The sequence below is a fragment of the Gigantopelta aegis genome, chromosome 6 (genome assembly GCF_016097555.1).
Source record: "Gigantopelta aegis isolate Gae_Host chromosome 6, Gae_host_genome, whole genome shotgun sequence".
NCBI lineage: Eukaryota > Metazoa > Mollusca > Gastropoda > Neomphalida > Peltospiridae > Gigantopelta > Gigantopelta aegis.
Genome location: NC_054704.1, coordinates 67,329,335 through 67,344,050, shown reverse-complemented (window position 1 = coordinate 67,344,050; position 14,716 = coordinate 67,329,335). Strand labels below are relative to the sequence as shown.

Here is a 14,716-nt window from a genome sequence, read left to right as displayed (position 1 = left end):
ACAAAACAATATTTAAAAAAAAAGTTTTTAAATATAAATGGTATCTAATATAATTTGGTGATCAAATAAATTATTTATGTCAGCCGAGACATTCTGAATGGGGAATTCGGAACTCAATTCAAGATATTCCGAATATTCACGAGCTAAGACTATTGTGTTATCAAGACCATGTTTATTTAACTCTCAAACCACGATATTTGTATAACATTTTGCGATGAGACACTGCTGATTTTGTTGGGTTTTTTAAGTACAATTGTTGCTAAAAATTATGATACTGTTTTTAAAAAAATTAATTTTTACTTGTCCACCAGATAACCACTATGGTAAACTATGCTTGTCCGAGTAAATTTTCACTTGTCGGGACAAACGGACAAGCGCTTATTTCGAATGCTGATATCCTCCCAGGCCTCCCTGCTTCCATTTCTTCTTGTGATTTGCTCAGGGAAAAGAAGGAAGTTACAATCATGTGACCAGAACAGGAAGGGGTGCACAGTATAAAAATCTTGGGCCATCCCATTGGCTGTTGGGATGTTTGAACCAGACTAGTATCCTTAAGGGAAATATGCATTTGTTCATGATAGGTATCTATAAAAGAGAAAACACCTCAGTTTGTGAATAATAAATAAATTATCACAGTTGTATACATTAGTCTATATGTATACATTGAAAATATACAAATAAAGGGGCAGAATAAATTTTGACTAACAATAATTTAAGGGTACGTAATAAAATAATAACCGAACATAAGTGCCACTGCTAGGTTATATTATGGGCTTGAAATCTTGAATTTTTAAACAGAAGTTGTTTTACTATAATCTTTCTAATAATTATAAAAAGATATTCATTAATTTCCAACATTTTAGGGTATGTAATTTTACCGTTCGTACCCTTTGGCAGAAACCCTGAGACAGTAGAATTGCAAGACCTGTACATACCAGTTAGCTTCTCAGTGGGAGAGCACACTGTGGATTATGTATGTCACAATTTTGGCTTCCATATATACTACTCAAAAGAATTTAAGGGTCAGACGATATTTTCGACATTATTTTCTGAATGTCAATTATATTAGCTAGAACATAATGTCACGCATGGTATTGTTCCATTTTGACGAAAGTGGGTCTAAGCAACCCATAAATGAATTAAAATCCTCTGTCATTGACACTGTCGACTAGTTCTAATGGCGAAAACATGCTTACATTTGCACATAAATTAGGGCGAAAGCGAAAGGTCTGCTAAGTGCCCATAACTTGCTTTTTCACAAAGCGCTTCATTTGCACGCTTTGCATGTGTATTCCATGTTCCCAATGCTGAATTTCCGTATAATTGGAGCTTGCGTTCGTGTACGGTGCACACTCCAAATTCGACAATGGTATGACTTCAACTGACTATCGAAGATCGAGGAAGGGCTATTGCTTGGCTTCAGGATGGCAATACGCAAAGAAATGTTGCTCTGAGACTTGGTGTCAGTCAGAGTGTCGTTGGCCGACTGTGGCAACGGTACCAAGCAACGAATTCTGTTCGAAATCATCAGGAAGAAGACACCGAAGCACTACACAATAGAGAGGACCGCTACACATCACCAATATGGCTACGTCAAAGCACAACCACTGCACGCCGATTACGTGACAATCTGCGGACTGCGACTGGAACTTGAGTGTCTGATCAAACCATACGCAATCGTCTGAGAGTCAATCTACGCTGCCGTCGCCAGGCTGTTCGACCACCACTCCTACCACGTTACAGAACGGCCAGACGTCACTGGTGCACGCTTCATCTGCGGTGGCAACGTGTTCAGTGGGGTCGAGTGATGTTCACTGATGAGTCCCAGTTTAGTTATCAGTTCAACGACGGTCGGGTTCGGTCTACAGACGTCCTGGGGAGCGCTTCGCTGACGTTAACGTTAGACAACGTCACCGGTTCGGTGGTGGCAGCGTCATGGTGTGGGGTGGCATCTCTATCCACCACAGGACCCCCCTTTATGTGGTGGATGGCAATCTGAATGGAATCCGCTATCTGAATGAGATTATCTGGCCGTTGGTTCTCCCAGGCCTTCAGCAGATTGGCGGCGGGGCAGTTCTGCAGGATGACAATGCCAGACCCCACCGCGCCAGCGTGGTAACGGACTTTCTCAGACAACAAGGTATCGCCAGGATGGATTGGCCAGCATATTCGCCTGACTTGGCCCCAATAGAGAACGCCTGGGACGAATTAGGCAGGAGAGTTCGGGATAACCATGCCCCTCCGGCCAACCTTCATGATCTGGGTCAACTTCTTATGGCAGAGTGGCAGGCCATTCCCCAAGAGTTCTTCAGAAGTCTGATCAACAGCATGAGGCAACGATGTGTCGAGTGTATTCGCGCCAGGGGTGGATTCACACACTATTAAACGAATGTTCTAATGTGTAAAATCAATGTTTGACAACCTTCAACTTTGACAGCATGTCATGTGACTTTCTTGTATACAGTGACGTTTATTTGTGTTTTTTTGTAAATATGGAACAATAAAAAAAAAAATTGGTGTAGTTTACTTCATCAATCTAATACACTGAAACTTATTTGGTTATACATTTTTGACCCTTAAATTCTTTTGAGTAGTATATGATATTCATCTGTGAAGTGCTAACAAGATCTATATTTTGCAGAAAACTCAAAACATTTATTAATTGAACATGCATGTACAGCTTGAGATGGGAGTTACTAGGTCACAGTGACATACTTTTCATGGTTCTATAGTCCATCCCATAGTGAACATCTTTTTTTATGCTATGGAATTTACTACACGTTATTTATTTCTGAGCCAATTGATTTGTAAATTGGACCCCAAAATAGTATTTTTTAGTTATTTCCAAAACATTTTTACTTTTCTTCTTACGTCAAACCAAACTGAAATTATTTACAAAACCCCCCACATATTTATAGAATGATGGGACAGACTATAGACTTACTATTAGTAGGTCACTCACACAGACTTTTCATTGTTCTAGATAACTGAACTTTTATCATGGATAAATCACATATTTTCAACATGAATTTTCTTTTAGATTCTGAACATCATAGGAAAGTCTTGTTCAGCCTTTTAAAGGCATACTGTCACAGATTTAAGGACCTTATTTCTAAAAAAATGGATAATAAATAAATTGTTGGAAACCATCGCATCACCGTAACTGAACCATGATGGAGTGAAATCCATGTCATCCCTCTCGGCAAAATTTTAATTTTTGAATTATGGACCATTGCAATAATTCAATTATTTTTACAAAATTTGATTAATAAATGGAGTATGGTTGTTATGAAGATGGTTGAATAAAGTACATTTAGGGACAAATCAATGTATTTTTGTTCACTTGATAAGAGCAATAACTTTATTAATCAAACAGCATCTTCTCCAATGGGTGCAGTATCGTTGGTAGTTGGTCTAAAACAAAGTGTTAATCCAACCCATTACACACATTTCAATTAATTATGATCTAATCATACATGCAAAACATTCCTTAATCCTTGGGACAGGATCTATTTTAGTAAATGTTTGCCTGATGTGCTTCGCTCATAAGATCAAACAACCTCAGCAAATCAGCTGGGTGTTTTTTCTGTCCAAACCAGTGACCCACAACCGGTATGTGCCATCCAGTCTGTGGTAAAAGAAAAAAAATGGAAGTAATGTTTTATTTAATGATGCACTCAACACATTTTAATTATGGTTATGTTTTTTATTATTATTATGTTTTTTAATTCCACTGCTCCTTTTTATTATCTCCTTTTGAATTTCATCTCATTTCTTCCCGATCTAGCAGCTCCTCATATCTTTCAACTTCTTTTGCTGTCCACCTCCACATCCCAGTCCTAGATTCTCCAACTGCAGCATGTGCTTGTCTCTTGTGGCTATCTGTGCCACACACCTGCCATTTCCCATCAGTTTTAGTTGTGGGCTCTGACCACTTCAGAGAGTGTTCAGTGGTTACTTCTGGAATTTTTAAGAGGAAGTTGAGACAGGTAGGCAATATTGTGGACAGCTTAGAAGACAGAGTCTGAAGAAACAGATTGACATTGTGAGAAAAATTGGAAAGGTTTTTTTTATATTAAGATAATGAGAATGATAGGCACAGGATGATAGATGATCATGAGGAAGATGAATGAAAATGTGAGCCACTTTGATGAGATTTGAACCACAGTCATCAGCTTGATTGTTCAACAGTAGTTACGGTTATATGGCATTGGACATTGCTGCCACCATGCATGGGCTACTCTTTCTGATTAGTAGCAGATATTTTATATGCAGCATCCCACAGGCAGGATAGTACATACGACAGCCTTTATTACACAAGTTGTGTAACACTGACTGGAACGAAATACAGCCGGATAGGGAGTGCTCCTAGACCAACCAAGCATCAGGCAAGCACTTTACCGCTAATCTACATCCCATCTCTGTCTGTGGTAAGGCCACACTTTTATTTTCAGATTACGGATCCGCCAACGTTCATTTTGCCAGAATGAAAACAAAAATAAAATTCAGTTTTCAGCTGATTTTTTATTTAATTTTTCTGCCTGCTTACGACTTTTACAGCAGCAGTGTCAGGGAAAATATGAAATAAATAAAAGTACAAGCCTTGAAATAAGCTACATGTAGATCAGCCTTTACAGGCCCCATCCAATTCCAACTCCGTAAGATTTTGTCGGTGCACTTTCAGCTTCGACCCGGAAGTACATGCATTTTATTTGCTGCGGTGCAACCTGAAGGTTGCTTAGTACCAAAGAAGAGAGTTCTGTGTCAAAGTTTGAGGTGCACCGTCAAATATTTACAGAGTAAAAGCAGCTGTATGTGTGATTGGTAGTAATATGTGACATTGATTATTTGTGCAAATACTGTTATCAATTGACATTAAATAAATACACTTTTATTTGTTATACAGTTGTTATGCAGTATATACCAGAGGTTGAAACTAATGCAGGGTCCCCCCAAAAATGGAACTGCAATTTTCAGCAAAAATGACGGTTGCTATTAAAAACATTAATTAAATCTCTTAAATAGTATGTGACCCCCCATTTTCTTGCAGGTAGATTAGATGTGAGGTGCCACACTTTTTATTGCTGTACTTTCTGGGTGTGTTGATATGCTGCTTATATCAGTTTATTATTAGTAAACGTTAACATTTCGGCAATAGGAATTGATTTGGTCTATTAGAACCTGAAGTGGAGTGGTGTATAGAAAAGTGGAATTTAATCCCATCTGAAACGGAGTGCCGAAAAATCATTCTCCCCCCTAACATTTCATGTATTAATTAATATGTATATTTAAATTTTATCTTGATGAATTTTCATTAAAAATAGTGCAAAGTATGCTTAGAATGGTGTTAATATTTTATTTTATGCCCTACCCCAACTTTGCTGACATTTCGTTTCATCTGTCGACAAGTTCGGAATTTAGACCAAACGCATTCAGCGTGGCCAATCTACGTCCCAAAACAACATACATGTAGTGACGTCATTTTTTAAGAACTGAAATCAGATGTATTTTAATTACAATTTTGTTAATATCTCACCAAATACTTTCTCAAATTAGATGAAATAAAGTGCACAGTCCATTAGATATATTAAGGTTTTTTTTGCCATGTTTCTTTTGAGTGTATGTATTGCCCTTTTTAAGATTATCTCGAAATAGTGCCATTACGCAGAACGCACTTGACATTTATCAAAACTCTTTGCAGGTAAAGCAAAAAAACATAAATTAATTTTAGATAATATTATTAAAGGGCAAAAAAGAAGCCACACTATCACAATGCACTGTGCACTTTGTCGCATGTAAATTGCTGTCATAGGCTTATTCTTTTCATATTCCTTTGTGGCTGGTGGATAGTAGTTTCATCTCATACACAGCATGCAATACCTGGCTTCAGTATATCAAGGCTGGGAACCTTCTTGGATCTTTTTTATTTTTATTTCTCTTCCATCCCGAACTTCTTACTGAAAACATCCGTAATACCAAAAAAATAAAAATAACAACAGGCATTGGGTGAATTTTATTTAAATTTTTATTCCATCTTCCGACATTGAAAAAAAAATCCATAATCCTAAAGAAAAAAAAAGTGTGGCCTAAAGTGCATATAAAAGATCCCTTTGCTGCTAGTGCGAGAAATGTAGCAGATTTCCTCTGAAGACTGTCAGAATTATCAAATGTTTGACATCTATTAGTCAATGATGATTTAATCAATGAGCTTTAGTAGTGTCATTAAACAAAACCACATTTAACATTTCAACACTGTCAAGATCTTATCAAAGCCAAAATTGTTGGGGTGAGAAAAGTCTATCTCCCTCCCCACCTCTCTCTCTCTCTCCCTCCCTTCCCCACCTCTCTCTCTACCTCCCTTCCCCACCTCTCTCTCTCTCTCTCTCTCTCTCTCTCTCTCTCTCTCTCTCTCTCTCTCTCTCTCTCTCTCTCCCTCCCTTCCCCACCTCTCTCTCTCTCCCTGCTTCCCTCCCTTCCCCACCTCTCTCTCTCTCCCTCCCTTCCCCACCTCTCTCTCCCTCCCTTCCCCACCTCTCTCTCTCTCTCTCTCTCTCTCTCCCCCCCTCCCTCCCTCCCTCCTCTCTCTCTCTCTCTCTCTCTCTCTCTCTCTCTCTCTCTCTCTCTCCCCCTCCCCCCTCCCCCCCCCCCCCCCCCCTCCCCCCCCCCTATCTCTCTCTAAATTTGTATTGTAAAAACTGCAGCTGTTAAAAAAAAGTTACCAGCATTCTAACACATTATTCCTAACAAGATATTGATATGGTATTGACATGATTCTTAAAACAGGCTGTCACGATTTGTTGATATGGTTTGGCCGGGTTATTATTTTTGATAGTGTTTTGCGTCAGCAGTTGTGAAATTTACATCTGGTTTTAGGAAATCGTGCATTGATGTAAAATGACAGCTGGCTTGCTATCAGAAATAAAGTAACTGATAACAGTCTTGGTAATGTTTGTTTTTGTTTTCATTTTTCTTTTATTTGTGTGTTATGACTGTTAATCTGTTCTGCTAAAACATAATTTTTTTTTTTTTGTGTTTACCCATACCTGACTGGGTTAAATGAAAATATATTTCTTTTCTTCCCCTTTATTTTAATCCACCCAAAAGCAGCTTCTTTTGAAGTTTACACACCATAAATGATGATGAAAGTTTTGTGAACAACATTTGAAGTATTATGAAAACTGCGAATGAATATTATGAATGCTATACTTTATTCAAGCAATAATATGGTGAATTTGCTACACATACACAAGCAAAATTCAGTGCATTACTTTATTACATTATTACCATGTCATTCAATAAACGGAAAACCACACAAAACGAATTTTGATCATCATACATTAAGTTATTGTCTTAACAAAACTCGCCAACACCAGCCATGTATTTCTTTGTCTATCAACGGTTTTCTAATACAGGGAACAATCCACCAGGCATGAATGGGTTTGATTACACAGATTACACAAGTAAACAGATATATTTGTTTTTAAATATCTGCATACTACTCTGTAAATGTTCCCTATTCCTATTAATTGAAACAATATGTGTCACACGCAGCTTTTAAGCATTCAGAATTAAAACAAAAGTTTTATTGTTTTTTGAGTAGTTGTTAGTAATGCTGCAATACTTTATGTGATTGGGTATTCGGGTACATTTAAATTTGCATATCCGACATACAAACAGTTGGTGTGAAATATAATGCTCTATGTTGCTATCTGGGGGTGCAGAAAAAATGTTAATGGCCAGTCTGTCTTTGTGTAATAGCTAATGTTGCATAGCTGACATCACAATACTTTTTATCTGTAGTTTTCACTGCTGTTGGAATCTCGCAATACTTTCATGACACAATACATAATGATTCTACAGTGATATATATATAAATTTGTTTTTTGAAATACAGGTTTTAACGATCAGATAAACTTTGTAACACCAACACTGTTTTGTAACTCACTGTGGATGTACACATTTTTTATAATATGTACAAATATTTGTTACACAGATATGGCATTTATACATTGTATCTGTATGCATTGAATAGATATGAATGTAAATATGTTACGCTATATTTTATATCTTGTTCATGTGCATACAATATCTTTTACTTCATAATTTATTTAAATGTGTGAAAAACACAGTGTGAGAATATTTCAAGAAATTTCTTGGATCTCTCTATGCCATTGTTGTACTAATAGCCCTACTGGTGAATTGTGTGGGGTTTATTTTAAATAATCTTAATAACTGCTGGGGGGGGGGGGGGAGACGTAGCCATATGCACGGTCCATCTAGGATCAATCCCTGTCATTGGACTCTTTCTCATTCCATCCAGTGTTCCACAACTGGTGTATGTATTATCCTGTTTGGTATATTGTATATAAAAGATCCCTTTCTGCTAATCGAAAAGAGTAGCCCACTGCATGATGGCAACGGTTTCTGCTCTTATTATCTATGTGGTCCTTATGCCACATAACCATAATTAAAATGTGTTGTGTGTGTCGTTAAAATAAAACATTCCTTCCTTCCTTCATCTGCTTGCATTATTTCTATTGCAGATGGAAGAAAAGATGGCCCAATTGATCATGGGAAGACAACTCCTGACACCTTTCTTTCAGTAAGTATTGCTGGTTTGTTTTATACTAACTTCTTACACAGTAAGATTGATTAAAATATAACAGATAAGTGCTGTTATCAGACAATAAGATTTATACTTTCTTTTTTATAAGATTTCAAAGTATTTTCTAAGAATAAGGATCAATGTACAGTGAACAAGATATACTGATGGATAGAAATAAAGGAACACGCTAGTAGTAACATCAAATGTTTTGACTACAACCAAAATCCTCGTCCACAAGTATCAGGAAATTAACCATGTTACTGGACGTCAACCCCACAGTACTGACATGCAGTACCACAATACATCTCTGTATTTTATACAGGAATAACTACTCCAGTAGTAAATTACATTTGGTCTCAAATACCATATGTTCCCATATTTCTTTCCATCAGTATATATATATTTAAAATGGTTTTAAATTCCAACTTGTAATGTGTAATAAATATCTTGTTCATAATAATAATATACCTGTTTGTGTATAAACAAACTATTATATATTAAGCAAAATATTGAATAAATAATAATAATAATCATTATATAAAAATGGAAGGTGAAAGAAAGATTCTGCTTGGAAAAGCAAACTGTCCCCTTCCCAATCAGTGCGCCATGAGTTGTATGACAACCATATTCAGACCTTGACCTTAACTTTTTAAAGTGGTAGCCCACCAGGCTTTCCAGGTTATGAAATCTGGTAGCTCTCGGTAAAATTGGTAGCCCATAATTTTAATAAACTTTTTAAAAAGGAGAGAAAATAGCAAAATCATTTATTTTTATTCAAACGTTATTTTAGGTTGAGTTGGGGGTTTTTGTTAGGTGTTTAAGCATCTTGTTGATTGCAGAGTAACTGGATGTGCAAAACAAAATCTAGTAGCCCAGTGGACTACTGGGTTTAGACATCTGGTAGTCCGAGTGAGAAATTAGTAGCCAAAATACTCTGGGCTACCGGTAAGGTCGAGCCCTGATATTGGTTTCTGCTGTATTGTCTGTAGAAAAGTGAATACACAAAATCTCTTCTTGTTATTTGGTCGAAGTAACCTAATTGGCGACAGCAGGTTTCGTCTCTCACTGTCTGGACAAAAGGTTACAATGACCATATGTTAGACACTAATTAGGTTTTGTTTTAAAATGTGCTGAGATTTCATTAAACAAACATTCCTGTCCTTCTGTTAAGTAATTTGTGTTATTTATTTGATATATTATTATGACGACTGTCACATAGATAATGGATTTCAAGCAGTTTAGAATAAAAATAGACATGGAATTTACATTGATCTGACATGTATATTTTTGGATAGCGAGTGGTGTAAAAACCTGTTATGAAGTGTAAAAAGCTTTGATGGGTGGGGGAAACATTGCTGTCTTTTGACATCTCATGAAAATTTGATGTCTGATGAAAATTTATATTTCTGTTTTGTTACTCTATTGTTTAATCTCTGCGAGTTGATTCATTGATAAAATAATGAACTGATTACAGTGTGTGTGTATGTATGTATATGTATGTATATGTATGTATATATATATATATATATATATATATACTGTATATATACTGTATATATATATATATATATATAAATAAATCCACAATATTTGCCAGAACCTGCTTTATCTTGGTTTCCTTTAATTAACTGTGGTGAAAAGTATGTGAGGCCTTAACCTCAACATTGTTAGTGTTGGCCCATACAGGTACCAACTTTTCAGATCTGGTAGTCCTCGACAACTTCAGAGGAAGGATGCAGTTCAGTGGTAGAGTGCTTGTCTTAATGTGTGACAGGACGCAGGAATATTCATGTATACCACTTCCCCTCAACTGGTATATATATTATAGGTCGTGGTATATACTGAACAGTCTGGGAAAGTACATGTAAAAGATCCATTGCATTTTTTTTTTGCAGTATGATTAGCATATATAAAATGTGGAAAAGTACATGTACAAAATTCCTTGCTTTTTTTTTTATTATTCTTTTTTTTTTACAGTATTATTAACCTATCTGGTAGCAGCCAGTTTCTTCTCTGTTGTGTTTGCCTCCGTTATGTCTTTCTCTGTTTGTCTGTCTGTCTTTCTCTCCCTCTCTCTCCCTCCCTCCCTCTCTCTCTCTCTCTCTCTCTCTCTCTCTCTCTCTCTCTCTCTCTCTCTCTCTCTCTCTCTCTCTCTCTCTCTCTCTCTCTCTCTCTCTCTCTCTCTCTAATATCCAAATACAATGTTATACACCAAATTATTCCGTTGTGTTTTTGTGGTTTCTTTAAGGACACAAACAGTTGTTTAACCGTGACATCTAACATGGAGTTCAATTTATGAATGTTGATACTAATGCATTTATTTTAGTTGCATTTAAGGATTGTCTGTTACTTCTTTTACATTCATTGGGATATGAACATTTTTTTATCCTCAAATTGAATCGGTGAAGCCAGTCACAAAAGTTTGCGGATGATTTTTTTTTTCCAAATCAAAATACAGTTTGTTTTGTTTTAACAACACCACTAGAGCATATTGATTTATTAATCATTGAATATTGGATGTCAAACATTTGGTAATTTCGACATATAGTCTTAGAGAAGAAACCCGCTACATTTTTCCGTTAGTAGCAAGGGATCTTTTATATGCACCATCCTACAGACAGGGTAGCACATACCACAGTCTTTGATATGTTAGAAAAATGCCAATGCAAAATTGCTATTAAATTTTTTTGGTTTGAACATTACTAATGCACCTGAAGGTGTTTGAAGAAAATCTTGTGATTAAAAAATTGTACCTTTTAACAAAATATATATTTCAAGTGAAATTAAAGGCACTCTGTCACGGATGGTTGACCTAATTAATGACCTAACAAAGTCTTATCTGAAAATATATACATTTGATTTGTCGCTAAAAGTACTTTATTTAACCATCTACATAACTACCATAACCCACTTATTACTGATATTTTGTAAAAATAATTGAATTATGTCGACGGTCCATAATTCAGGAAAAACTAATGGCTATTAGGAGAGAAGAGGTGTGATGTATTATTTTTGTAGTCATGTGATGGGCAACCCCCGAATAACTGCAATGTCAAAACGAGTTGCCAAGCTTGTGTAATCAGAACGCTTGACCGTTCTCTGCGAAATAGGGTAAATTGAAAGAAAAAAAGAAGAAAATAAGTTATAAAAAATTATATAAACATGTACTGAACGATAATAGGCTTATACATTAATTAACTTAGTAACAGAAGCATTTTAAACAGCGACGATCCCGACTAGTTAGGCCTTTGCGTGTACAGGTAAATTTATCGTTTGTTGTACGCGAAAAAATCTAAACACCACATTCCTTTTTCACTCTGTCAAATTTATTATTATATAAAATATGCCATAACCCCATGGGTAACCTATAACACATTTGGATAAAGTTACAATTTAGTGAAACATGAGTCTGTGACTTTGAAATGGTGAAATGGTGAAATACCCTCTAAAAATAGACTAAAACACTACTCCATAACTGTTACTTCTCAGACGCACATGCATTTTTAAAAATATGAGAAATGCCTTTTATGATATTAAAAACATCAGGATGACCAAAAACACTTTGAATATACGGAAATGGATAAGCTAAACAATAAAGTATAAGTAAATTATGATTTTAGTTATCAAAAACGGCTTTAATAGTAAAAAATATGCCTTAGAGTTTAAAAACTAGGGTATGTCCCATTAAATATGGCGGCATTCTCAGAAGTATTATTACTATTATTATTATTTTAAATTATATATTAGCCACGAACTGTATTACATATAGCAGGTGGTTTAGTCGTAAACAACTGGAAGCAACTTGCTAGTGCATCACTAATTACACTCAAAGTGGTGGCCAATCACTATCTGTATAGTAACGGTATAGTTTTAAATACCTGCAGATAATATATATACAGGAGTGGGGGACAAGCCATATTTTTACGTTTGAAATTTGATAACTGCAAATTAGATGAATATTAATGAGGTCAATGAGGTAACTTTTTACACGACATTGTAATCAACGTACTAGTAAAGAAATAGACAAGGCTTCATTTTCTATTAACGCAAGACATTATGTTGTGTATTAAGCAAAAATGATTGTGCCACAATGTTTTTTGTCAGTGCAGGCACATACCAATCTCCTTGCACAATCAATTTTTTTTTGTGATACATTTTTTGGGGAACATGTCTTGACCCCTTGCTCACCTCCATGTAGACCCCCCCTCCCTATGCTAAAATCCCTGCACGCGCGTCTGCAGTGGTACTGTGTATGGAGCTCTGTGAAAAAGCAAAACAAAAACAAACAAGAAACCAACAACAACAAATTAAACAACAAAATAACCCTCACTCCTCCCTCCCTCCCCCCCCAATTTTTTTTTTTAAATAAAATAAAATAAATAATAATAATAATAATCGCTTGCTCAATCCCCTGCTTAGGCTAAGCAAAAAAAAATTATTTTTATTTTCCCCCGATAATTGTCTGGGGGAGCATGTCACCCCCTGTAAACATTGCCCACCTTAGTCTAGACCCCCCCTTGTTAAAATTCCTGCACACGTGCCCACAGTGGTCCTGTGTATGATAGCTCCGTAAAAAAAAACCCCAAAACACCCACCCCAAAAAACACAATAATAAAAAAAATGAAAGAAGAAATTAAATAAAACAAATAATAATAATAATAAAACAAAAATCGTGAGTTTATGTTCCAACTATTTATTATTTTATTTCAGCGTATTCACCAGGTTATTTTTTGTTTTTGTTTTTTTGTCAAGAAATAATATATTTTAAATTATTTTAAAGTCTCTATACACAGCGGTCGTGCACTGTATATAAAATTCAATGGTACTTTACACGGCTGTCATATATATATATATAGCCTCATCAATACTTGGTTTTGTCATACGTTTTAGACTCCTCATAAAAGAGTTCCAATTTTTGAAAATGAAGCTGCTCACAGGTTGTCATGGGATTCCCTCAATCATGTTTTTTTGGTGATACAATAGTGAGGTTTGGTATTCCAAATTAATGTAATTATCATTTATAATCCATATTTAGAGAAATAAGGCCCACTAAATCTGTGATTGAGTGCCTTTAAGGTAAAATATGTTTTATTTATTGCGTACAAAGCCAAAACAAGTGTGCGAAGAGTGACTGTCGTCGACCGTAGAGTCTAACTCTGGCTGTGGAAATAATGGGGGATTTTGTTATGTATCAAAGTGATAACCTTAGACCTCTGTCTTCCTTGTTGTTTATCCGAAGAAAACAATTAACATTCCCGTTTACAAGTGTATAGTGCACACCGAGATGGAGTCTTTTCACTGAAGAAATCTTTTACAGAGTTCGCAAATGCTTACGACAAAGCTGGGTATTGTTGGCGCTAATTTGACCGTGCTTGTGCTTACACAATTAAAACTGGGTTCGTTTGAGTAACATTGGGAAATTTCTTTTTTGTGTGAATAGATTGGGGGTTTTCTCTTTTCATGTAACTCATAATAGAGTATAATCCCCATAACAGAGGCTGATCTGTGATATTTGATGCTACATCAGTTGCTTTGTTACATATTTTGAACTTAATAACATGTTTGTTGCATCATTATATTTTGCACCCGGTTGAACAGTATTATTTCTGGATACAAAAAATACCCAGACTTGCACATGGATTGTTCTAGCTGTCAATCAAAAAAAGAAAGAGGAAAGGAATGTTTAACATGCCTCAGCACATTTTAAACTGGCTGTGTGTTTTTTTGTTGGGTTTTTTCTTCACAGTTTGTTTTAACAACACTTGGTCTAGACTGAGACTCGGAGAAAAAGAAAACCTGCAGAATATCAGCAAGCTATTTATAATATGCTCTTGCCCATAGGCAGGGCAGCATATACCATGACCCTTGATATACTTTAAGAACTAACAGCAAGGTATTGTTTATAATATGCTCTGGCCCTAGACAGGGCAGCGTATACCGTGACCATTGATATACTTTAAGAACTAACAGCAAGGTATTGTTTATAATATGCTCTGGCCCATAGGCAGGGCAGCATATACCACGACCCTTGATATACTTTAGGGAACTAGATGCAAGGTATTGTTTATAATATGCTCTTGCTATAGGCAGGGCAGCATATGCCGCGACCCC

General features: G+C 36.0%; 1 protein-coding gene across 1 annotated transcript in view; it reads left to right on the top strand.

Annotated features, from left to right (window-relative positions):
* The window catches only part of LOC121374949 (ubiquitin carboxyl-terminal hydrolase-like), a 59,356-nt gene that overhangs the window by 26,068 nt on the left and 18,572 nt on the right, over nucleotides 1-14,716 (top strand). The window contains exon 8 of the mRNA XM_041502092.1: nucleotides 8,544-8,602. Within this exon, the coding sequence (XP_041358026.1) occupies nucleotides 8,544-8,602 (59 nt within the window). The remainder of the gene's footprint in view (nucleotides 1-8,543; nucleotides 8,603-14,716) is intronic.